At 51.5% G+C, this 21,170-nt stretch overlaps 1 protein-coding gene across 1 annotated transcript in view; it reads left to right on the top strand.

The window, feature by feature from the left end:
* The window catches only part of Igsf21 (immunoglobin superfamily member 21), a 223,448-nt gene extending 203,978 nt beyond the window's left edge, over positions 1-19,470 (top strand). The window contains exons 5-10 of the mRNA XM_085690366.2: positions 7,357-7,472; positions 10,296-10,770; positions 17,477-17,562; positions 18,051-18,243; positions 18,558-18,596; positions 19,243-19,470. Of these exons, the coding sequence (XP_085546492.1) occupies positions 7,357-7,472; positions 10,296-10,770; positions 17,477-17,562; positions 18,051-18,243; positions 18,558-18,596; positions 19,243-19,316 (983 nt within the window). The 3' untranslated portion in view covers positions 19,317-19,470. The remainder of the gene's footprint in view (positions 1-7,356; positions 7,473-10,295; positions 10,771-17,476; positions 17,563-18,050; positions 18,244-18,557; positions 18,597-19,242) is intronic.
* Positions 19,471-21,170: the final 1,700 nt, after the last annotated feature.

A 21,170-nucleotide genomic window follows, 5' to 3' on the forward strand; every position in this document is an offset into this window, starting at 1 on the left:
CACAAATTATCCTCTGACATCCTTCTGCATGCCATGGCGCGCGCGCACACACACATACACACACACACACATACACACAATCAAAAGAGCTCTAGAGTGACAGTCCGGATCCAACAGGAAGCACCCCACTCCCCTTGAAGTGTGGGCAGGGTTTCTCCCCTCCCCGCCTCCCACACACACACACACACACACACACACACACCCGCGCGCTGGCCTCCCTAGTGCGAGTTTGCTCCCTCACTATTCCCCCGGGGTAGCCCTGCTCTCCAGAGCACTTGGCCAAGCTTCCAGCTCAACTGGCTGCCACCCATCACAGGGGAGGGAGCAAGCAGATGAGTGGGCACTGCCGGAAGCTCTCCACAGAGCAGGCTCAGGAGAGCAGATAACGCTTGATGTGGTTGGGCTCCTGCTTAAGCCCAGAGGGGTCCCCATTTCAGAGTGAGAAAGACCCCAGGGTAGCAGGTGTCCGTGCTGGCAATGACCTGGGACGAAACCCCCCTCATCTGACCATTGCCTCAGTCCAGGGATTCCACAGCTAAAGGGGAGGGGGCCGGGGGACTCAGCTCTGCATCTGTGGTCTATGTAGGAACAGTTGCCCTGTCTCTCTCCTGTCACTGATCATGGCTCCGTGTGGGGACTTGCTGTGTTTGCTCCTGCATGGGACTGTGACTATTCAGCTCGATATTTAATTTTTCCCTAAACTGCAGACTTGAGCCCTTCCCTCCCTCTCCTATTTCTTCACTGGCAGGATCCACTTCTACTGGGAACCTTCACTGGGAAAGAGTAGGGAGTAGATTTCCACTCTTTTAGATGGGGCAGGGACTGGAGGGTGTGGCACCTGGACCCTTCCCCCATTTGCCCATGGTCCAAACCTTTCTGGAGTGATCCTGTGTGGTGTAAGAAGGCAAGAGTCCTCCTCTCTGGGTGCTTGGGAAAGGAAGGAGGGGAGGGAGGGAAGAACGGGACAGGGCAAGGCAAGCTCGGTGTGTTTGGAGCATGGCGACAGGGTGGGTATGTGATGGAGATGAAGACAGACTTGCCCAGGATGCTCTCAGGGTCTCCTGGGATCCCTGTCACAGCCTGGCTGGTGTCCTCTGTGCTCACAGAAGTGACAGACACCAACAGGAATAAAATTTGAGCTTCTGTGACAAGTAGCCTGAGGGTGACCAGCTCTGGGCATCCAGAGAAAAGGCCTTGCCAGGTTTGGAGGGCTGTCTGAGGAGGCCACACCTGAGGCCAGCCTTGCGAGATTACGGAGTCAGAAGGGGAAGGTATCCAGGCCCAGGGTGAGGTAGGGAGACTGTGCCGGGCTGCCCTAGAAGCTGCAGCTCGGAGGACTTCCTGGAGGAACCGCTGTACTGAGTGACATCGTGAAGCAAGAGGAGACTGGAAAGAATGGAAAAGGAGCAGAGACACAAGATAAAGAAATCAAAGAAAGAAATGAAGGTGGACCACACGGGACATGTATATTCATGGACACTTATATTAGAGGCTAGTTTTCTGGTGTTTGAAATACAGCATAATGGCTGGGCACTGATTGAAAAGGAAGGCAGTCGATAGAGCAGGCATGCTGAGAGGAAGAATGGATTTTTTGCAAATAATATAATTTTGAACTTGTCCGTTCCTTCTTCCCGCCCCTCCCCCAAATCTAATTGATGCCCTCCCTGTGATAAATGATTCTCAGGACTGGAGCAGGCTCAGCACCTTCAAAGAGTGGTACCTGGAGGGTAGGCGGGAGGATCCCTCCCTGAAGACAATAGTGTTCCTGAGGCAAGAGGAAGGGCTGCAGGAAGAGGGGATGAGAGCTAAAACAACCCTTCTGCCAGCTCAGCATCCCACACTCTCATAAGAGAACATCCATTTTTCTTCTGCTTCCCTCAAAAAACCCGGGAGCTGGGATGTTGGCAAATGTGTCAGAACCAACCCATTGCACAGACAGGAAGGCTGACGCTGGAGGGGGTGGCAGCTGATTGGTCCAAAGCTCTAAGGATATTGATACCCAGTCTGGGGATAGAGCTCTGCTCTGCTTTTGTTAAAGTGGGTACCTCAGGACAGGGAGGGTGTAGAATGAATAATAAAAACCCAGAGACAGAAATTGGGGTTCAGCCTGAAAACCAGAAAAGCAAAGCAGTCAAGTCACTGGAGAAGTCTTACTTTTACCAAGGCTGGGTGAGTGCAGACTAAGCAGACTCAGCCTCTCTCTCCTCCCATTTTATACTCCCTCCAGTGCTGGGATTAAAGGCATGTGACTCCCTAGCACTGGGATTAAAGGTGTGAGCCACCACCCCTGGATTTGTCTCTGCATCGATCTTGTGTAGCCCAGGGTGGTCTTGAACTCACAGAGATCCATCTGACTCTGTCTCCCAAATCCTGGGATTAAAGGTGTTGTCACCATTGCCTGACCTCTAGTGGCTTTAGCTTTGCCTCTGGTCTTCAAGATTTATTTATCAAATACAAATAATATACCACTACAGGAAGGTGAGTTGGTGGGGGGACAGGTGAACACACCTCGGGAAGTTCACCTGCCCGTGTTGCTGGTGTTTCTTCACTGTGTCCCCTTGCAAAGACCGAGAGATAATTTACAGAGCTCAGCCAGTGGCTGCCCTAGCTCACAAGTGAGTTACGGAGCCCGAAACAAACTTCCGCTTGCGAGATACAGACAGGCCATTTTTCAGGATTAATTTCATAAAATGGATCACCGAGCATCACCATACTCCATCAATATGAATTGCTGAGTCTAAAATAACTTCACCTCCTGCCTCCCTCCGTGGCCGTGGGACAGGGTGATGGAGGCTAGCGGGACTGTGAGGCGGTGTCTGGTTGGAAGCTGCTGTGCCTTGACAGTTGCACACAGAATTAACCGAGGAAAGTTCCAGAAGCAGAGCCTTCCTCTTAAGACAAAGTGAGAAATAAGCCAGAAAGCCTGCTGGCTGGGTGGTTGTGGGGTGCAGTCGAGGGATCTGGGGAATTTCCGAGCAGGGCACAAAATGCAGAGGGTTTGATTATACACGGCTGTGCCCCTTACAGATGTCCCCAAAGAGCTGCCGGGAGCGCTGGACACCACTGTCCAGTGGAGGTAGCAGAGGCGTGGGAAGAAGCATGAAACAGGCTCTCCAATGACGATTCTTCTCCATTAGCCATTGCCTGGGTACAGCGGGACATGGCCAGGCGCCCCTACACACTGCTCACTCTGAGCCTGTCATTGAACGGGGTTATTCTTACCCAGGGGGTCCCAGGAACTTTACGGCTGTGCTCTCCACTGGCTGGCTGTCTTTGGATGAACGGAGACTGATCTCAGGCCCAAGACCCATAAAAGGCTGTTTGGTTTTGACCTTGATAGAGGCCTATTGGGGAAGGAAATGAAACTGAAGATGGGGTTGGATTCTGGGATGGGGAGGGAGGGTAAATAAGGCAGGGATAGGAAGAAGGTGAGAACAGTGGTAGAGGTGGAAATTGAGCTAAAACTAGAGATGGGAACAGGGCATGGGGGCACACACCTTTTGTCCCAGAACTCAGGAGGCAGAGGCAGAGGCAGAGGGATTTCTATGAGTTCAAGGCCAGCCTGGCCTGCATAGTAATTTCAGGTCAACTACATAATGAGACTCTGTCTCAAAAAAGGGTGGTGGTGGTAGAGACTTATGAGTGTAGCTCAGTTTATAGGGTGCTTGCCTAGCATGCATGGAGTTCTGAATTTGATCCCAGTGCCATACAAACCTGGCATGAGCTCACTTCCAATACCAGCACTCAAGAGGTAGGAGCAAGAGGATCACGTCATCCTCTACTACATACCAAGTTCAAGGAGTGCCTCAGTTACATGACATGTAACTGATATGTAACATGATATGGAGGCGAAGATGGAGAGGGAAGTGGAGGTGGAGGTCGAAGAAGGGATGGAGGAGTCTGGGGAGGGAGGAGGATGGAGGTAGAGGCAGAAGTGGAGATGGAAAGAGATGTAGATGGAGGCAGAGGTCAGACAGAGACAGAGTTGAAGGCAGAGGTGGGGCCAGGGCTGGGCCTGTACGTGGATGGAAATTCAGATGGAAGCAGAGAGGGAGTTAAGATGGAGGTGAGGACGAAGATGCATGGAGACAGGAAAAGAAGTGAAGATGGAGGTTGGGATGGGAATTTATTGAGGGAGATCAAGGGTGAAAGGACACTGGCAATGAGCCTAGGAAGCAGGGGTCTGTCTAGGACAGAGGGCTGGGCCTAGTCAAGGGAAGGGAAGGAGAAGGGACACAGCGACAGAGTGGAGACAGCTTTCTGGCTGCACTCAGCCTTCCAAGGGGCGACAGGGGCATAATGTAGAGTGACATTCTCCCAGGGCACGGTGCCTGGGAGATGCTGGTGGGCAAGTGTCCACTGATGCTGGCAGCTCCTGTGTGTCATCATCCATACAACCACTGTGGTCTTATGAGCTCGACGATCTGTTCACACATGCTCAGAAATGCTGGGGGGCAGGGGGACAGGGATGGAGCACAGCTCCCATGCTCTGCATGGGTCAGATGCAGGGCTCTAGAACAAGATGTATCTGTGTGTTTAGGAGTGTGTGCATTTGTGTATGTGGATAAGTGTGTGTGTTCATGCATGTGTGCGTCACTGTATGTGTACATTTGTGTATGTGCATAAGTGTGTGTGTCACTGTGTGTGCATGGTTATGTGTGCATCTGTGTGTATGCATGAGTATGTATGTGCCACTGTGTACGTGCATGATTATGTGTGCATCTGTATGTGTGCATGAGTATGGGTGTATGTTCATGAGTGTGTGTGTGTGCTGCTGTGTGTACCTCTGTGTGTGTGTGCATGAGTGTATGTGCCTCTCTCCAGCCATCTTGCAATGTTCTTTTAAAACTTAAGTCTTTGAAATTTGGTTTCCTCTTTACTTGAACACGCACCATTTGGGGAGCTTGAATGCTACAGGGTACAGGTGCCTGCTGTGGTCAAGCATGCACGCATCAAGCACTTCATGGTCTCCTTGCTAAACTTCATACAAGCAGAGACCAGAGCAGCCTAAAACAAAGAAAACTACCAGGGAGGGCTGCCAGCAAGGGCAGTTATTGCTATTATTGGGGATACTTCCAAAATATTTTTGCATGTCCTATTTATTGAATCTCCACAAGGCCCCTTCCATTTTGCAGGTAAGCAAACACAGGGAAAGAGTGTAAGTCACCTGCCCAATGTCACACAGTTGACAGGTATTATGGCTGGTCTCTGAATCTTGAATGCTCTGGTCTGGAATCCACAGTCCATCTTAAGCACCCTTCTTTCTAATGAGGCAGGGATGGGTGTGTACCTCTGGGGTGAAGCACTTGCCTGGTGTGCAGGAGGCTCCAGATTCCTTCATGAGCCTGGCAAAAAGGTAGTGGAGCCAGCAGCACTCATTAACATGACTGGCGGGCGTGTCAGGGGCCCTGTAGTCACCGGCTCATTTACTGCTTGAGCAGTTCTGTCAGGCATGTTCTCCTCAGTGTGACCTCAGCAAAGTTGTCTGTGGTGGTGTGAAGGAGACTGGCCACCACTGACTCACGTTTGAATCCTTGGTCCCAGTTAGTGGACCTGTTCAGGAAGGATTAGGAGGTGTGGCTTTGTTGGAGGAGGTGCGTCACTGGGGGTGGGCTTTGAGGTTTCAAATGCCTCCTGACATTCCCAGTGTGCTCCCTGCCTCCAGCTTAGGGTTTGAGATGTGAGCTCTCCACTGTTCCTGCCGCCACACCTTTGCTCTGCCTTCGTGGACTCAAACCCTCTGGAACCATAAGCTCAGTTAATACCTTCTTTTATCAGTTGCCTGGGTCGTGGCGTTTTACCTCAGCAACAGAGAATTTAACTAATCCAGTGACATGGGGAAGGGGTGATTTTTGGAGAGTCCACCTTCCCTTTCTGGTGCAGCAGCATTCTGGAGGGTGAACTTTAACCGGCACATCTTGGAGGTGAAGATGAGAATGAGGCTGGGAGGTGATGATAACGGTGGAGGTAGGGGTGGTGATGGAAACGGAGCTGAAGATGGAGATGGTGACTGATGGAGTTACGGATGGAGGTGCAGGAAGAAGAGGGGAAAGATATGTCAGAAGGACACTAAAGGTGACAGGGACCATAGACAGTGAGCTCAGGGCACAGTGTTTCAGACTGAACTCTGGCTGGAGAATCTTCAGCCTTGGGACAACAGGACTAGAAGCAGCTCCCTAGGAAACTGGACCACCAGGCCTCTGGAGATGCTGCAAAGTCAGGGAATGAGAACTCTAAGCCACTGGAGTTTGCACTTGGGCAAAGAGGTACTGACAGACGCCGGCCTCTTTGAAGGCTGGATTAGCTGCCTGAGAATCTGGACTCTGGGTCAGGCATTGATGGTGTTCACTTCTAATCTCAGCACACAGAGGTAGAGGCAGGTAGATCACTAAGAAATCAAGGCTAACCTGTTCTATATAGACAGATCTTGGTCAGCCAAAGCTACTTAACAAGACAATCAGAGAGTCTAAGCTGCAGGGCCAGGTTGCCACCATTCGGATCTCCACTCTACCTCACACTGACTACATAAGTTGGGGTCTCTCCGTACATCTCGTGTTTTCCCGTCTGTAGAAGGGGAATAGCACACCCACCTCCCAGGCCAATGGTGGGGCTGAAGAGTCAGCTCACGGAAGCTGGCTGTGGGCTGATTCTTGCTGTACGAGCTGGTTTTCAGTGCTGTTCTGTAAAAGTTACACTGCGGAGTTTGCAACTTCTGGGTAATTGAAGTGTTCTGGTGTGCATTTCCGTTCCCCGAATTCCTACCCCACTTACCATCTGTTTGGAGCCATCTTCCACTTAATTACAATTCTCCGTCTATTGTTCTCTCAAGCTCCCTGCTCGCTTCCTTTCTCTTGCCCCCAGCATGTGTGGCTGCCTGAATGAAATGATGGCTCATACCTGGCTCCGTCTCACTGGGTCCTGAAACAGAGCAGCCCCATGCTTGCCACCCTCATCCACCAATAGGCGTCTCTGCACTCTATCTGCCTCCTGGCTGGATGCCAGCAATGGGCCCCTGGCACCAAGCCTCCACACCTGGCGGGTGTCAGGAAATGCTTGCTGAACTTAATTAAACTCAACTGGGGTGAAAAGCCCCTGCAGGAAGGCAAGGTCTCCAGCCTCTCTTGCTGTATGCTGTATGCCGCCCCTGCCCCACCAACCAATGTGCACAGGCCCAAGACCAGGGAAGCAAGAATGGACAGCCTGCCCCAAACAGAGTTCAAAGATGATGTCTCCTGTGTCCCCAGTGAGAGTCGCCATGCTTGCTGTAGTCAACCCCGCAGCAGCCCCTTTTGTGGTGCCTAGCAGAACTCTGAGTCCCCCAACTGAGTCATAGTCTCCTATTCTTCCCTTTGGAAGCTCCTCCCACCTCCATCGAAGTTGTGGCTGCTGACTCACCTGCCCCTTTCAGTCGGTACCAGGCCCAGAACTTCACACTGGTCTGCATCGTGTCAGGAGGGAAGCCAGCGCCCATGGTAAGTGCTTGGGGCCCAAGTCCTCAGTTCGCCAAGACTCCTGCTCCCTGAGCCCTCTTCAGATACCACTTCTGTACTCAGACAGGAAGTGGTCTGCTCAGCACCTCTCTCATTTCCTCTGCCCCACCCTGCAATTCTGGGTCTTCACAATGAGGGTCTTCCAGGACGGCCCACCACCCAGTACACTCTGAGTACCCTAGATTTTTGAGGGGGATAAGGAACAATGAATGGGGTCCAGAGAGGGATAGGGAATAATAAATGGGGTCCAGAGGGGGATGGGGACCAATGAATGGGGTCCAGAGGGGGATAGGGAATAATAAATGGGGTTCAGAGGGGGATGGGGAATAATAAATGGGGTCCAGAGGGGGATGGGGACCAATGAATGGGAGTCCAGAGGAGGGAAGGATCTTCTGCATAATCTCCCTGATATTTCCATAGATATGGGTCCCAAGTTCATGTTCTCACCTTGACCCACTGCTCCTCCCAAACCTCCATGGGGTTTAGAAAGCCCCCCAAAAGGAAGAGAGGAAAGGGGAATGGAGAGAGAGAGAGAGAGAGAGAGAAGGGGGCAGGAGAAAAGACAGAGTGGGGTTCTCAGTCATGCTGAAGGGTGAGCACCCATGAGCTCCTCCTGGTTTAAGTGTGCTTCTGGGCACACCCATCAATCCTCAGGACTGATCCTGAGCAGAGTTCTCCCCCCCGTCTTAGTTTTGATACAAGTCCAAGGAGTTTACTCAAAGAAACCTCATGTGGCCAACTTCTAATGTGGGGATATAAAACCCTCAAAGGTCACTGGGGCATCTCTGTGCACCCAGCCCAGAGCCTTGGAGCTACACTTGGAGGAAATTCCACCATGGGCATTTTAGAACACTCTAGTCCTCTACCCAGTGAGTTCCACACATTCCTTGGATTTGATGGGGGTGGGGGTGGGGAACGGATAAGGCTGGAGCAATGAGGACCTGCAGTTAGAGTCCAGATGGAGAGGTAAGTGACCTCCTCCTTCACAGTGACCGTTTCTCATGTGCTGGCCACTGGTAGGACTTGAGGATCTGACTAGCCCCTCTCAGAACCTGAGACGCCAGAGCCTGCTGTAGGACAGGGGAGTGGCTATGTGTAGAGAGGCCCCGTGGGGAGGGTGCAGGAGTACAGACGGGGGAGGGGGGCAGGGATCAGGGGTATGGAGACATGGGAGTCTGGGGTGAGGGTACAGGACTCAGAGGTCAGTGATATAAGACATGGAGGTCAGAAGTCAGGGGTACAGAGACATAAGGGTTTGGGGTAAGGTTATAGGGCACAGGGGATGGGGTTAAAGACATGGAGGTCAGGGGCCAGGGGTGCAGAGGCACAGAGTTATAGCCATGAGAGTGAGGCATGGAGGCATTGTGGCCAGGGCTCAGTGGGCAGGTTTAGAGTCACGCTGCAGTCTCAAGCAAGCAGATGACAAAGGTGGCCTCAGAGTCACTGAATGCTGAAGTCACGGTTCATGAGTCTTCCCAAGTCTCCCCATCAGAACTCACAAGGATGTCCAATCTCCCCCAAATCAGGAAGGCTGGTCGTTCCTCTGGGAAAAGGAGGACCTGAGGGGAGGGTTTCCTGGCCCTGGGGCTACAGGAGAGCAGCCCTTTCCCACCTCACCTTCTGGCTGTCACTTCAGACGATAACAAACGCCCCCCCTCTCGCTCTGTTCTTCCTGGCCTCTCCTCCCTTCTCGTTCTCTCTCTTTCCCCCCTCTCTGTCTATAACGAGAGATCCTCATTCCCTGACATTCCTGTCTGGAGCAGCAGAACTTGAAAGCAATTCTTTGATATAAATTACAAACCTACTTTTGAAGCACTTTTCAGAAAAACAGCGAGAAGAAAAGCGGAGAAAGGAGAAGAAAAGAAAACCCAAACCCCCAAAGCGGACCATTGTGTGCAGATTTTTCAGTGGAGTTTTAAACTCTGACAGGTCCTCCACACCCACATAGCACCCCTACCTGCTCCCCAGCCCCTCCCCCACCCACCCATCCCCAAGCTTCTGCTCTGGCACCCACAGAGTCCCTGGAGTCCCTGACCATGACATGGCGCTTCCTGTCCTCTCTCCCTGCCTCCTATCGATTTATTTATAATGATTTATTAAAAATTACACCCAATCCCCAAAGGCCTCTGGGTGCATGTACCAAAATAAGAAGACAGCAAATTAAATTAAATGCCGCCTCTCAAAACCTGAATTCCCTATTAGCAGAGAAAGGGAGACTATGGCTTCTTCGCCTCACGCCCCACACCTAGCTGTCTCCCACACAGGCTCCTGTTTTCTGCATAGCAGGTTCTAAATTGCCAAAGTGTGTGAGCAGGCAGAATACACACACACACACACACACACACACACACACACACACACACACACACCTCCTTCTGTCTTCCTTGTCTCATAGCTCATTCCCCCCCCCCCCCCGCACATTCTCTCCTCATCCTCATGCCCCCGGGTCAGCCATGGACCATGCTGGAACCCAGGTGCTAGCTAAGTGGTATCTAAAACCAATCTCCCCATGTGACTTCATTTAAGTGAAGTCACTTAATGGCTCCCGGGAGTCAATCGTCTTAGTTCTCTTTACAAGTGGGGAAACTGAGGCTAAAAGTCTCCCCCAGCTTGTCAGTAATGATCTTAGGCTGAGCCATCTCTCTCCAGCGCTGTGTGTATTCCCATCATGCCATGTTGGCTCATAGCTCTCCAGGGGAGTGAGGGAGAAGAACGGGAGTGGGAGGCCCAGGCTCTTCTGAGAATCCATTCTGAGAGGAAACCATCAATTCATTATCCCTTCCCTTGTCCTGCCTACAACTATAGGTTTATTTCAAACGGGATGGGGAACTGATCGATGCGGTACCCCTGTCAGAACTGCCGGCAACCAGCTCCGGCCCCCTCCAGGACAGCAGGCCCTTCCGCGGCCTTCTGCATCGAGATGTGGACGACACCAAAATGCAAAAGTCACTGTCCCTCCTAGACACTGAATACCGGGCTGGACGTCCCTACACGGAGCGTCCCTCACGCACTCTCACCCAGGACCCCAGCCTTTTCGTGCAGCCCACCACGGAAAACATCCCAGAGACAGTAGTGAGCCGCGAGTTCCCCCGTTGGGTACACAGCGCAGAACCCGTCTACTTCCTGCGCCACAGCCGCACCCCAGGCAGCGATGGCACGGTGGAGGTGCGAGCCCTGCTCACCTGGACCCTCAACCCGCAGATAGATAATGAGGCCCTCTTCAGCTGTGAGGTCAAGCACCCAGCGCTGTCCATGCCCATGCAGGCGGAGGTCACGCTAGGTAAGACCTAGCAGGCTCTGGGCAGTCCTTCAGAGATAAGAGGTTGTAACCCTGCAATGGGGTGGGGGGTGGGGGGTGGGGGAGACTTGGGCGGCTGGAAGCCAGGGTAGGGAAGTAAATGGAGTCAGATCAGCCCAGGGGAGAGCCAGGGGTCTTTGGGAAGGTTGTTTGTTAGACTGGAGAAAATGGAAGTTTCTGAGAGGTCAGTGGGGTACCTGTTAGGTAGGGTTAAGAGTATGGTGTTCAGTAGAGATTTGCTGGTCACAAGTAGAAGCTCAACACGGAGTCTCATTTTTCAGAAAAGCAAAGCTGAAGTTCCAGTTAAGCTACTGGTCCTGAGTTACTTCCTTTTTTGTCTGTTTGTTTTTCGAGACAGGGTTTCTTTGTAGTTTTGGAGCCCGTCCTGGAACTAGCTCTGGTAGACCAGGCTGGCCTCGAACTCACAGAGATTCGCCTGCCTCTGCCTCCCAAGTGCTGGGATTAAAGGCGTGTGCCACCACTGCCCAGTGAGCTACTAGGTCTTACACAGCAGAACAGGGCTCTTAAGTCCTGTCTGCTGGCACCTTCGACACCCCCAAAGCCAGGTGCCCTTGACTGGCTTAGTCAGTCCCCAAAGACCCTTCCTAGTGGTTGCAGGCTCCTTCAGCTTCTACAGAGAGGGGCTGTTTTCTGAGACGCCTGAATGCCATGTACTGCTTCCCTTCTATTCATTGAGCAAAGGTTTATGGAACCCAGCGGAACAGGCAGGGCTATTGTCCCAGACCACAGATGTGCAGACTGAGGCCCAGAGAGGTTCACTGAGTTGCTTAAGGTTCTTAGGGAGGACTCAACGGTAACCTCCCTGGATACCTTCCAGGTCTTTATCCGTTTCATAGACATGGCTAAACCTGCCCAGACGCTTCCCTCAGCCTCCTGCTTTGCCAGCCTTTTTTCCTCTCTGGACCCTCCATCTCTTCTGGAACGCTGGCTGCTTTGCCCATAAAAATCACGTACTATCCCAACCCCACCGAGAAAGAGAGGTGAACAATAAAGTCCCTTGAAGCCTTTAACGGCCAGCGTGTGTGCCACTCCTGGCCAGACCTGCTCTGTCCCTGGCCCCAGGACCCCCTCACCTCATGGTCTCTGTGGACACCTTTCCCAGCAAAAGAAGGAAAAGGTCGGCCCAACCACAAGTAGTGTGCCTCCACGGTCACACTATGAACCTTGGGAAGTGGAGACATAAAGGATATCCAGGACTCCCGCTGTGAATGGGCTAGCCTGGGCTAGCCTTTGTTTGTACCTAGACTGCCCTCGGCCTCTGTTTTCTGGCCTGAAACGGGCCAGCAACCACGGTGTAATCCCATACTAGGAGCCCAGCTTGAATCCCTGCAGTACCCTGGGTGGCCACTGAGGGCGCTGTCCTTACTCCTATCCTTTAGATGATGGACCTGGGTTTTCCATGACTTTGATAGGTTATCTGGGGCTTTACACTCCCAGAGTCCACTTCCTTAATCACTGCCTTAGTGTAAGCTACCTAGGGTTGTGGTCAAGGGCACACTGAGCCATGAGTGTGACCTGGCAGAGGGAGGGCCCCCACACTCTGAGAAAGGCTATGGAGTGAACAAAGCGGTAATTGGGGCACAGAATTCAAACAACACCCAGCAGGGACTTTGAAGAGCAGGCCACCAATGGTTGGGCTTGACTTCTGCAGTGGGCCTTGCTCTCGCCTGCATTCCCTTTCCAGGGATGCCTCCAGGAAGCCTGCTTGGGTCTCCCTGGTCCCTCCGGTTGGCTACTTCTCTTTCAAGGCCCTCTTCCTGGGTTTGTGACTCTCTGGGGGGCAGCCTTGAAAACCATCTCAGTATGAAAATGCTTTCTTCTCATTGGTCAGGGCTACTCACTTTCCCATGGTCTCCTCATGTCCAGGTCACCTCCCGCCAGGCCACGAAGCCTCAGAATGCTTCCCAGACCTACCCTGTTCGTCCTTTTCTCGTAACCACCCACCCAAGCACTGTGCACCCACCCCTGGACTGCAGCATGGCCTCCAAACTGGTCCCTCTGCTGCTGGTTTTTGTTTTGTTTTGATTTTGGTTGTTTGCCTTATACTATTCTTCATTCCAACTGATCTAGTTTAAAAAAAAAAAAAATCAGCTCAAAACCTAGGTAACAGCTGTCCAGACCCTCCGGTGTAGACTCTAGGCTGAAGCAGAGAGGAGAGCCCAGAAGTAGACCTGCGGGCAAACTCGATTGATTTTGACGGAGACCCCCGAGGCTGTTCGGACAGTAAAGATAAGTTCTCTAGCACATGGCCCTGGAACAAGAGAACATGAGAAAGGGAGGGGCGGGCCTGGCCCCTGCCTGGCACACACACAGGTTAACCTGAGGATGATTGATAGACTCCAGTGTAAAAGCTAGTGTCATGAAACTTCTGGAACAAAATGGAAAAAAATGTTTTATGGAGCTGAGGTAGCCAACATCCCTTAAAGCAATCATAAAATATAAAAATAAAAACACTAGAGGAAAAATTGAAAATTGTTTGATGGGACTGAATCAAAATTCAAATCTTTGGCTCATAAGAAAACATCCCCAAAAGATGAGAACAAGGGGAAATTCTCTCAGTCCTCTGTGAAACATTGGTACTCAGGATGCATAAAACAAAAACCTAAGCCAGACATGGCGGTGCCTGCCTTTCATCCTAGCATTTAGGAGGTGGGGGGCAGAAGGATCAGAAGTTCAAGGTCATCCTTAGCTATGTGAGTAGCTTGAGGTCAGTCTGGGCTACATAAGTCATGTCTCAAAACAAAATTAGAAACAATAAAAAGAGAAAATCTTATAAAACCGAAAGGCACTAGTAGATACATGAGAGAACCAAAATTTGTTTTCAGTAATGGAGATCAAACCCAGGGCCTAACGTGTGCTAGGCATGTGCTCAGCCACTGACTAAGTCACATCTGCAGCCCATGATATCTGACTTTTAAAGTCACCTGTAGACATATTAAAACACTGACTCATCAGGGAAATGGAGACTACAACTTCAGTGAGATAGCATGCATAACTACTGGATTGGGTAAACTTTTAAAAATTGCCAATACCAAATCCTGATAAGGCTGCAGAACCATCAGAACACTCCTGCATCATTCACGGTAGTATAAAATGGTACTGATCCTTAGAAAATCCAAATATTCAAATCCAAATATCATATTCAAACATAATAAACACCTCATTCCTAAGACCCAACAATTGCACATGGAGGGATGGTTGAGTAGATGGATAGATGGATGGAAGGGATAGATGGGCGGATGGATTAGGTAGATAGGTGGATGGATGGATGGATGGGTGGATGGATGGATGGATGGATGGATGGATGGATGGATTGAGAAAGTGGGTGGGTAAATAGGTGGATTGTAAGGTTGGTTGGATTGATTGGACTGAATGTATGAATAGGCATAGAGGAAGGAAGGACAAGAAGAAAGATGGATGGATGGATGGATGGATAGTTGGAAAAGTTTGATGGTTAGATGGATGAATATACTAGATGGATAGATGAATGGACAGAGAGGATAGGTGGAGAGGTTGGATGGATACATAATGGATGAGTGAGTGAATGGGTGGGTAGTTGGTTGGGTGGGTAGATAGTAGATAGATAGATGGGTAGATATGATGGATAGATGAATAAATGGATGAGATGTAGATAGATGGATGGATGAATAAATAATGGTTGGGTAGATGGTGGATGGTTGAGTAGATGGTAGATGATTGAGCATATGGGGGATGGTTGAGTAGATGTTGAATGGTTGAGTAGATTGTAGATGGTTGAGTCAATTGTGAATGGTTGGGTAGATGGGGGATGGTTGGGTATATTGTGGATGGTTGGGTCAATTGTGAATGGTTGGGTAGATGGGGGATGGTTGGGTAGATTGTGGGTGGTTGGATCAATTGTGAATGGTTGGGTAGATTGTAGATGGTTGAGTCAATTGTGAATGGTTGGGTAGATTGTAGATGGTTGAGTCAATTGTGAATGGTTGAGTAGATGTTGAATGGTTGGGTAGATTGTAGATGGTTGAGTCAATTGTGAATGGTTGGGTAGATGTGGGTGGTGAGTAGATGGTAGATGGTTGGGTAGATTGTGGGTGGTTGGATCAATTGTGAATGGTTGGGTAGATTGTAGATGGTTGAGTCAATTGTGAATGGTTGAGTAGATGTTGAATGGTTGGGTAGATTGTAGATGGTTGAGTCAATTGTGAATGGTTGGGTAGATGTGGGTGGTTGAGTAGATGGTAGATGGTTGGGTAGATTGTGGATGGTTGGGTAGACGGAAGGGAGAACTGGGTAGATGGTACATGGTTAGGTAGATGGATGAGTGTCTGTCTTAATGAGACTCTGGAATTCCATGGGAGTCTAAGAGGAGCCTTTCCTTGAGTCCACACATGCCGTCCTCACAGACAGCAAAATCCCACAGGTGGGGGTATAATGGGAATTTCTGCCTTCCTTTGAGCCAGGATTTCACTCTGTGGCCTCATCCCTCTCCCCATTGTCATTTTCAGAGTTTCTCTTAGGCAGGTGATGAACAGGTGAGCAGACAGACAGAGCTGGCACTCCACACCACAGCCTGAGAGGGCCTGAGCTCACATTCTGTGCTCTAGCCAGGGTGAGAGAAGTGAACCCCAAAACTGTGGATACACCTCTGCTTGGCATTCTGGGTTGTGTTCTCAAAGCAGGCAGGGGACCAGGTGTTTCTTGTCAGGAGCTGCAAATGGACTTCCTGATGGTGGTGGGGTAGGACGGTGCAAGCAGCTGGCAAGGGGTGCCCAGAAGCCCTGACGGACGTGAGCGGGAACTCCAAGATATCTGCAAACATCCCTGTTCAGGGGAGCTCCGAGGGACAAGAGCGTAGCAGACCCCTCCTAGGCCACCCTCTGTGCTCCTCAGGGTCAACTTCACATAGGAGCCACTAGAAACAGCACAGGGCAGCCCAGAAGACTGTGTGACCTGCAGGCTAGATGCCCTGGGCTCTGAGCCTCTGCTGAAACATTTGACCTCCAAGCCCTGCCTTCTCCTGCAACGGAGGCCCTTCCACGCCCTCTGCTGGTTGAAACTGGCAGTGGAGCAGACCAACCCGGGGTCCTACCATCCCTAGGGCTTCCCATCTGCTAACCTACCTCCTCCATGGCACCCAAGAGAAACTGGAGGAGGCAAGAATGATCCTTAGCCTCTGTGCCTTGCTGGGCTTGCAGGACATAAAGGCTGGAAGGTGAAAAGAGACAAAATATGAAGTGTTGAATGAAAGACGTAGCCTGTAGATGTCGGACAAAAGTCATGGAGGGATGGCGGATAGCTCAGAGGTGAAGTCTGGGGGGATGGCTCAGAGGCGGAGCCTTTCCACCTCCAGGACTGTCATCTTCCCGAATAGACTAGAACTTCTCCAATGTCCCCGGCCAGCGCTGCTTCCATGCAGCTGGCAGGTGGACGCAGCAGCAGCGGAAGCATCCTCTCCTCCCCTCACCAAGCTGCCCTCCCTCTCAGCAGGCCAGGCCCTTCCCTCTGCCCAGGCAGTCCTTCAGATGTCTTCCTTGTGGTTAATTAATGGTGCCTTGGTCTTATTCTCAGAGAGCGAGATTGGCAGAGCCTGGAGCTTACTCACATCTGCCTGCTGCTCTGATTTCCATTGTGAGCTAAGTGGGGACAGCCCTGGAAATTCTGTGGAGTCTGTCCCCAGCCCCGCCATCTCTCTGACTGACCGTGTCCTCAATGCTTCCTCTGCTTTGAGGAACCTTCCTCGTAGACTTCAGTTTTCTGAGACACTGTGACTACTGCACCCCCCACACACACACACACGAGCTGTGTACCACCTCCACTGGCACCCTGCACACACTACAGGTCATAGTTTGGCTGAGTCTGTTTGCAAATTAAATATCTCCCCCGTTAGCGGATAAGTTGCAGACACTTGACTTTAATCATTGTCCCCTTTACTAGTCCCTAGCCCTGCTCCAAAGCCTGACATATGGCCAGCTCAGTAATTACTATTGAATGAGTGAACAAATGAATTAATGAGGGCGGGGAGTCAGGAAACATGTGTAATTGACTCTGCAGGGACCTCGGACAAGCCTCTTTATTATGCGTGGGCCCGTCCCCCCACCCTGAGAAGAAGAGAAGCCCAGACAGTCGACCTCCCACAGGCAAGGGGTACCCAGGGCATCCTGTCTCCTCAGCATATACAAAGCCGCTGAGGACGACTGGACTGGGCATGACAGGACCAGAGGCAGGGAGAACAGAGGCCGGCTAGGGAATGAGGTGGCACCTTCCCACTGTTCACGCACCTCCACCCAGAGATTCTGAGACATCCCCTGGCAGTAGGATTCTGTGTGACCTTTGGCAAAGCACAGTGGGCCTCTGTGAACTCAGCTGGACGGAGGGGACAGTGATGGATGGTGTCGTTATCTTTCTCCCCCACTGGCGTGTGTGACATTACCTACAAACTCAGGGACCCATGCATTTCTGTGTGCCACTGAATCCCCAGATCCCAGTTGGGGTGGAGCACAAAAGAGGGCTGTAGGAAATATGGAGGGAGGCATCCATGACGGGTGGGGGAATGGGTGAGCCCCCTTGGAACTCCTGAGAAGCAGCCAGTGTCTAGGACACCAACCTCTGGAACATGCTCTGCTTCCTGGCCCGCCCCATTCTCCATGCTGACCACACCCACCCACCACCCCTCTTTCTCTTGATACAGTTGCTCCCAAAGGACCCAAAATCGTGATGACACCCAGCAGAGCCCGGGTTGGGGACACGGTGAGGATTCTAGTCCACGGATTTCAGGTCAGCCTCTCTCTGGGTAGTTGAGTGGAGTGGTGGGTGGGTAGAGACATCCAATATGGACCAGCATTCCTGGCTTACTCTCCTATACCCACAAGCAAATGCAGTTCACATCAATCTTCTGTCTTTGCGTTTATTCTAGCCCCAACCCCTGAGAGTCCTCACCACCTAGGCTCCTATTGGATAGGCTGTTTTCAATTTCCCTATTTAGCTGAGGAGGATCTTGATCTTCTAACCCTCCTCCCGCCCCCTCGTCTGTGCTTGGATTATTGGCATGACAGTTTATCCGATGCTGGGGTTGGAACCCAGAGCTTTGTGTGTGCGAGGCAAGCATGCTACCACCTAAGCTACACCCCCAGCCTCGTTCCTGGGGTTCTAAGGTGCTACCTGAAGCCTATTGGATGAGAATCGGGGGCCTGGAAAGCCTCTGGCCTTCCTGTGTTGGCAGCGTGCTCCCCGATGACTCCACTGTTTCCTGCTCTGGCCCGCAGAATGAGGTCTTCCCAGAACCCATGTTCACGTGGACGAGAGTGGGCAGCCGCCTCCTGGATGGCAGCGCTGAGTTTGACGGGAAGGAACTGGTGCTGGAGCGGGTTCCTGCCGAGCTCAATGGCTCCATGTATCGCTGCACTGCCCAGAATCCACTGGGCTCCACCGATACACATACTCGGCTCATCGTGTTTGGTAGGGACCCTACAGGACCACCCAAGGATAGGGCCGGGCTCAAAGTTGTCCTCAAAAGACCCTTAAATTTGCCTCAGTGAGATAATTCTATTCACTGATTAAAATTGCAACAACTTTATCATCAGAGAGACTTTGGTTCACATCTCGGCTCTGCCAGGCCTCTTTTCCCCTCTGTAACATGGTCGGATATGGAGAGATTGAGGGGGAGCACCATCCCAATGCATACAATGCCACATAGTGGGTACCTGGGGAAGGTCCTACAAGCTCAGAACTCAGCGCCAACCATTCTGCTTCTCTCTGCTTCTTTCTGACAGAAAACCCAAATATCCCAAGAGGAACAGAGGACTCCCGTGGTAAGTCTCCAGCCTCAAGACTGCACCCTTAAAAGAGAGTGCTTTTCAAGGCACCCAGAAAGCATCTGTTGCTAAAGCCAACATGTCTCCCCTGATCCCTCCTTTCCTTCAGGAAGCCATCACCTCAGACAGGCAGGGTCAAGATTAAGCAAGGAAGGCACTATACTCCCAAACAGCTAATGGGATAGCAGGGGTCAAGTGTGTCCCCTCACATTGCTATCCAGACCCCAAGAAACTGTGTCTGGTGCTGACCATGGTGTGGGTCTCTGACAACTCCATGGGACACTTAAGAATATAGTCAGATGCCCCAGGCTGTTCCTTCAGCCACCCCAACCTAGAACCACTCATGGGGTGCAGACACTACCCATACACAGTGAATCTCACAGTTCTCAATGAAGCATCCCATTCCTGGTGCCTGCTGGGCCATCCTGATGGCCTCAGTCCAGCAGGCTTGTATGGGATACAGGGCACCGGACCCATGGCAGGCAGCCAGCAGAGCTGAGGTTTGATCACCCGATGCTGCCCCCTAGCATCTTTGTTGGGAACCATTTTTCAACATCGGTTGAAAATCCTCAGTTTCACACCAATAGGCCCCCTGTAACACACAGGCAGGCTGCAGCCGTGACACCGCCTCTGCCTCTCACAGGTTCTGCTTCTGGCCTCGCTGGCGTCCGGCTCACCCTGGTGCTTGCCCTGACAGTGGTCCTGGAGCTCACGTGAAGATGCCGCCTCCTCCCGACACTCCAGCGGCCTGGCATCTCTGCGATCGATTTTCATTTCTTTTCTAAACTATTTCCAGTCTTGTTCTTAGTCTTTGCCCATGTCTTGGCTTCTTCACTGGGTTTAATTAAAACAAACGGACCAATTTTCCCCACCTTGGTGTTTGGCTCTGTCTTTCCTTAGTCTAGTTGTAGCTACTGGGTACCTCCTGGCATCCATTCTTGGGACAGGCATAGAGATAGAATGACAAAGGAAATGCAAAGTTTGCACTCCTCTGAGGATGGGTAGACATGCAGCTCCTGTCTTATTCAGTCTTAAAAACAGCCAGGTGTGGGGAATGGCTGTAGAAAATGTAACCGTCAGCTGTAGCTACAATACTGCTGCCTAACAAGTCAACCCACATCTTGGTAACAGACAACAGCAGGCATGGATACTTACTTATAGATAGCAGTGGTCCAGATGTCCTCATCCAGGCTCACCAGACAGCTTAGCTTCAGGTAACAGACCTTCCTCACCCCTGCATAACCCCTGCTGCAGGCTACACTCCAGACTGGCCTCTGGTCTCCACTATGGAGTTATGAAATTCCTTGTTTGTTTATCCTGGAGCTGGAGCAAAGGGGACAGCAGCTACCTGACCTCTGATCCTCTTTCCATGTGTATCAGTCAACTTTCCATCACTGTAACAAAACAGCTGAGACAATTTGCCTATCAAAGGGAAAGGTTTCTTTGGGCTCTCAGTTCTGAAGAGCTCATGAGATCACACATCCTGGCAAGGGGTTAAGGAGCTGCAGAGGCAATCCACTGGGAGGCAGGGGACAGGCAGAGAGGAGAAGGAAGAGACCAGGTCCCACATCCCCTCTGAGAACACATTCCACTTGTTGACAACCCCACCACCTCCCAATAGGGCCATCCTAGGACCAGGCCTGTGTACACAGACCTAAGGGAGACAATGACTATCCTAATTAGAACGTGGGGGAATCATCAGAATGTGAGGAAAACCTAAGCCTCTGCCTGGCTCATTGTCTGTGGACCCTGGTTGAGCCAAAGCACATCCCATGGCCAGATGAGAGATGAGGTTGAGCCCATTCCCAGGATCACAAAGATGATGGAAGCTGGGGCATATCAGAAGCGGTAGGGTGGCATGGGTCAGGGTGGTATAAAGTGGTATGGGATGGGCATGCTGTGGTGAGCCTGAGTCTCGCACCCTAAACACCCTGAAGATCTATCCTGAGCTCACAGACAGTCCGAGGCTGTTGAGTAACCCTCTCCCACCTCTAGTGAACAGTAACACCCTTGCTCTCTCGAGCATCCCGGATGGAAGAAGATGGCTCCAAGGCCACTGCCCCAAGCAGAATCATAACTTCCAAAGATGCCCATGTCCCGCCCTCAGCACCTGAGCAGGACTTGCTGATCTGGACCGGATCTGATGTCTCTGAGCTGGATCTTCCTTTGGACCCTAAGAGCGGGGGGGTCCCTGGGGGTGAGCTGGCCCCCAGTGGCTTTGGCTAAGGTGACTCAGCTTTGTGCTTGGTGGTCTCTCAGGCTCTATCAGGGTCAGCTCTGTGAGGGTGGGGTAACAAGAGAGCTGAAGCACACAGGTCTTGGGAGACCCCAGGGAAGCTGACACACCACCATTTCTATTGTATTCAAAATAAAACTAGAGCCCCCTTTGATGGGAGCTGAGAGGTCACATGGATATAGAGTCAAGAGCGGGGTAAGAACGATTGTGCAGGTAAGAACGATACAGCAGCCCTTAGTTCTGACTTGAAGTTTATGCTAGGCTTGGATGCAGGACCATGATCCCAGCACTCAGGAGATGGGCTCTGCAGGACCAGGAGTTCAAGGCTATCCTCA

Source organism: Myodes glareolus, chromosome 6, assembly GCF_982192425.1.
Source record: "Myodes glareolus chromosome 6, mMyoGla1.1, whole genome shotgun sequence".
NCBI lineage: Eukaryota > Metazoa > Chordata > Mammalia > Rodentia > Cricetidae > Myodes > Myodes glareolus.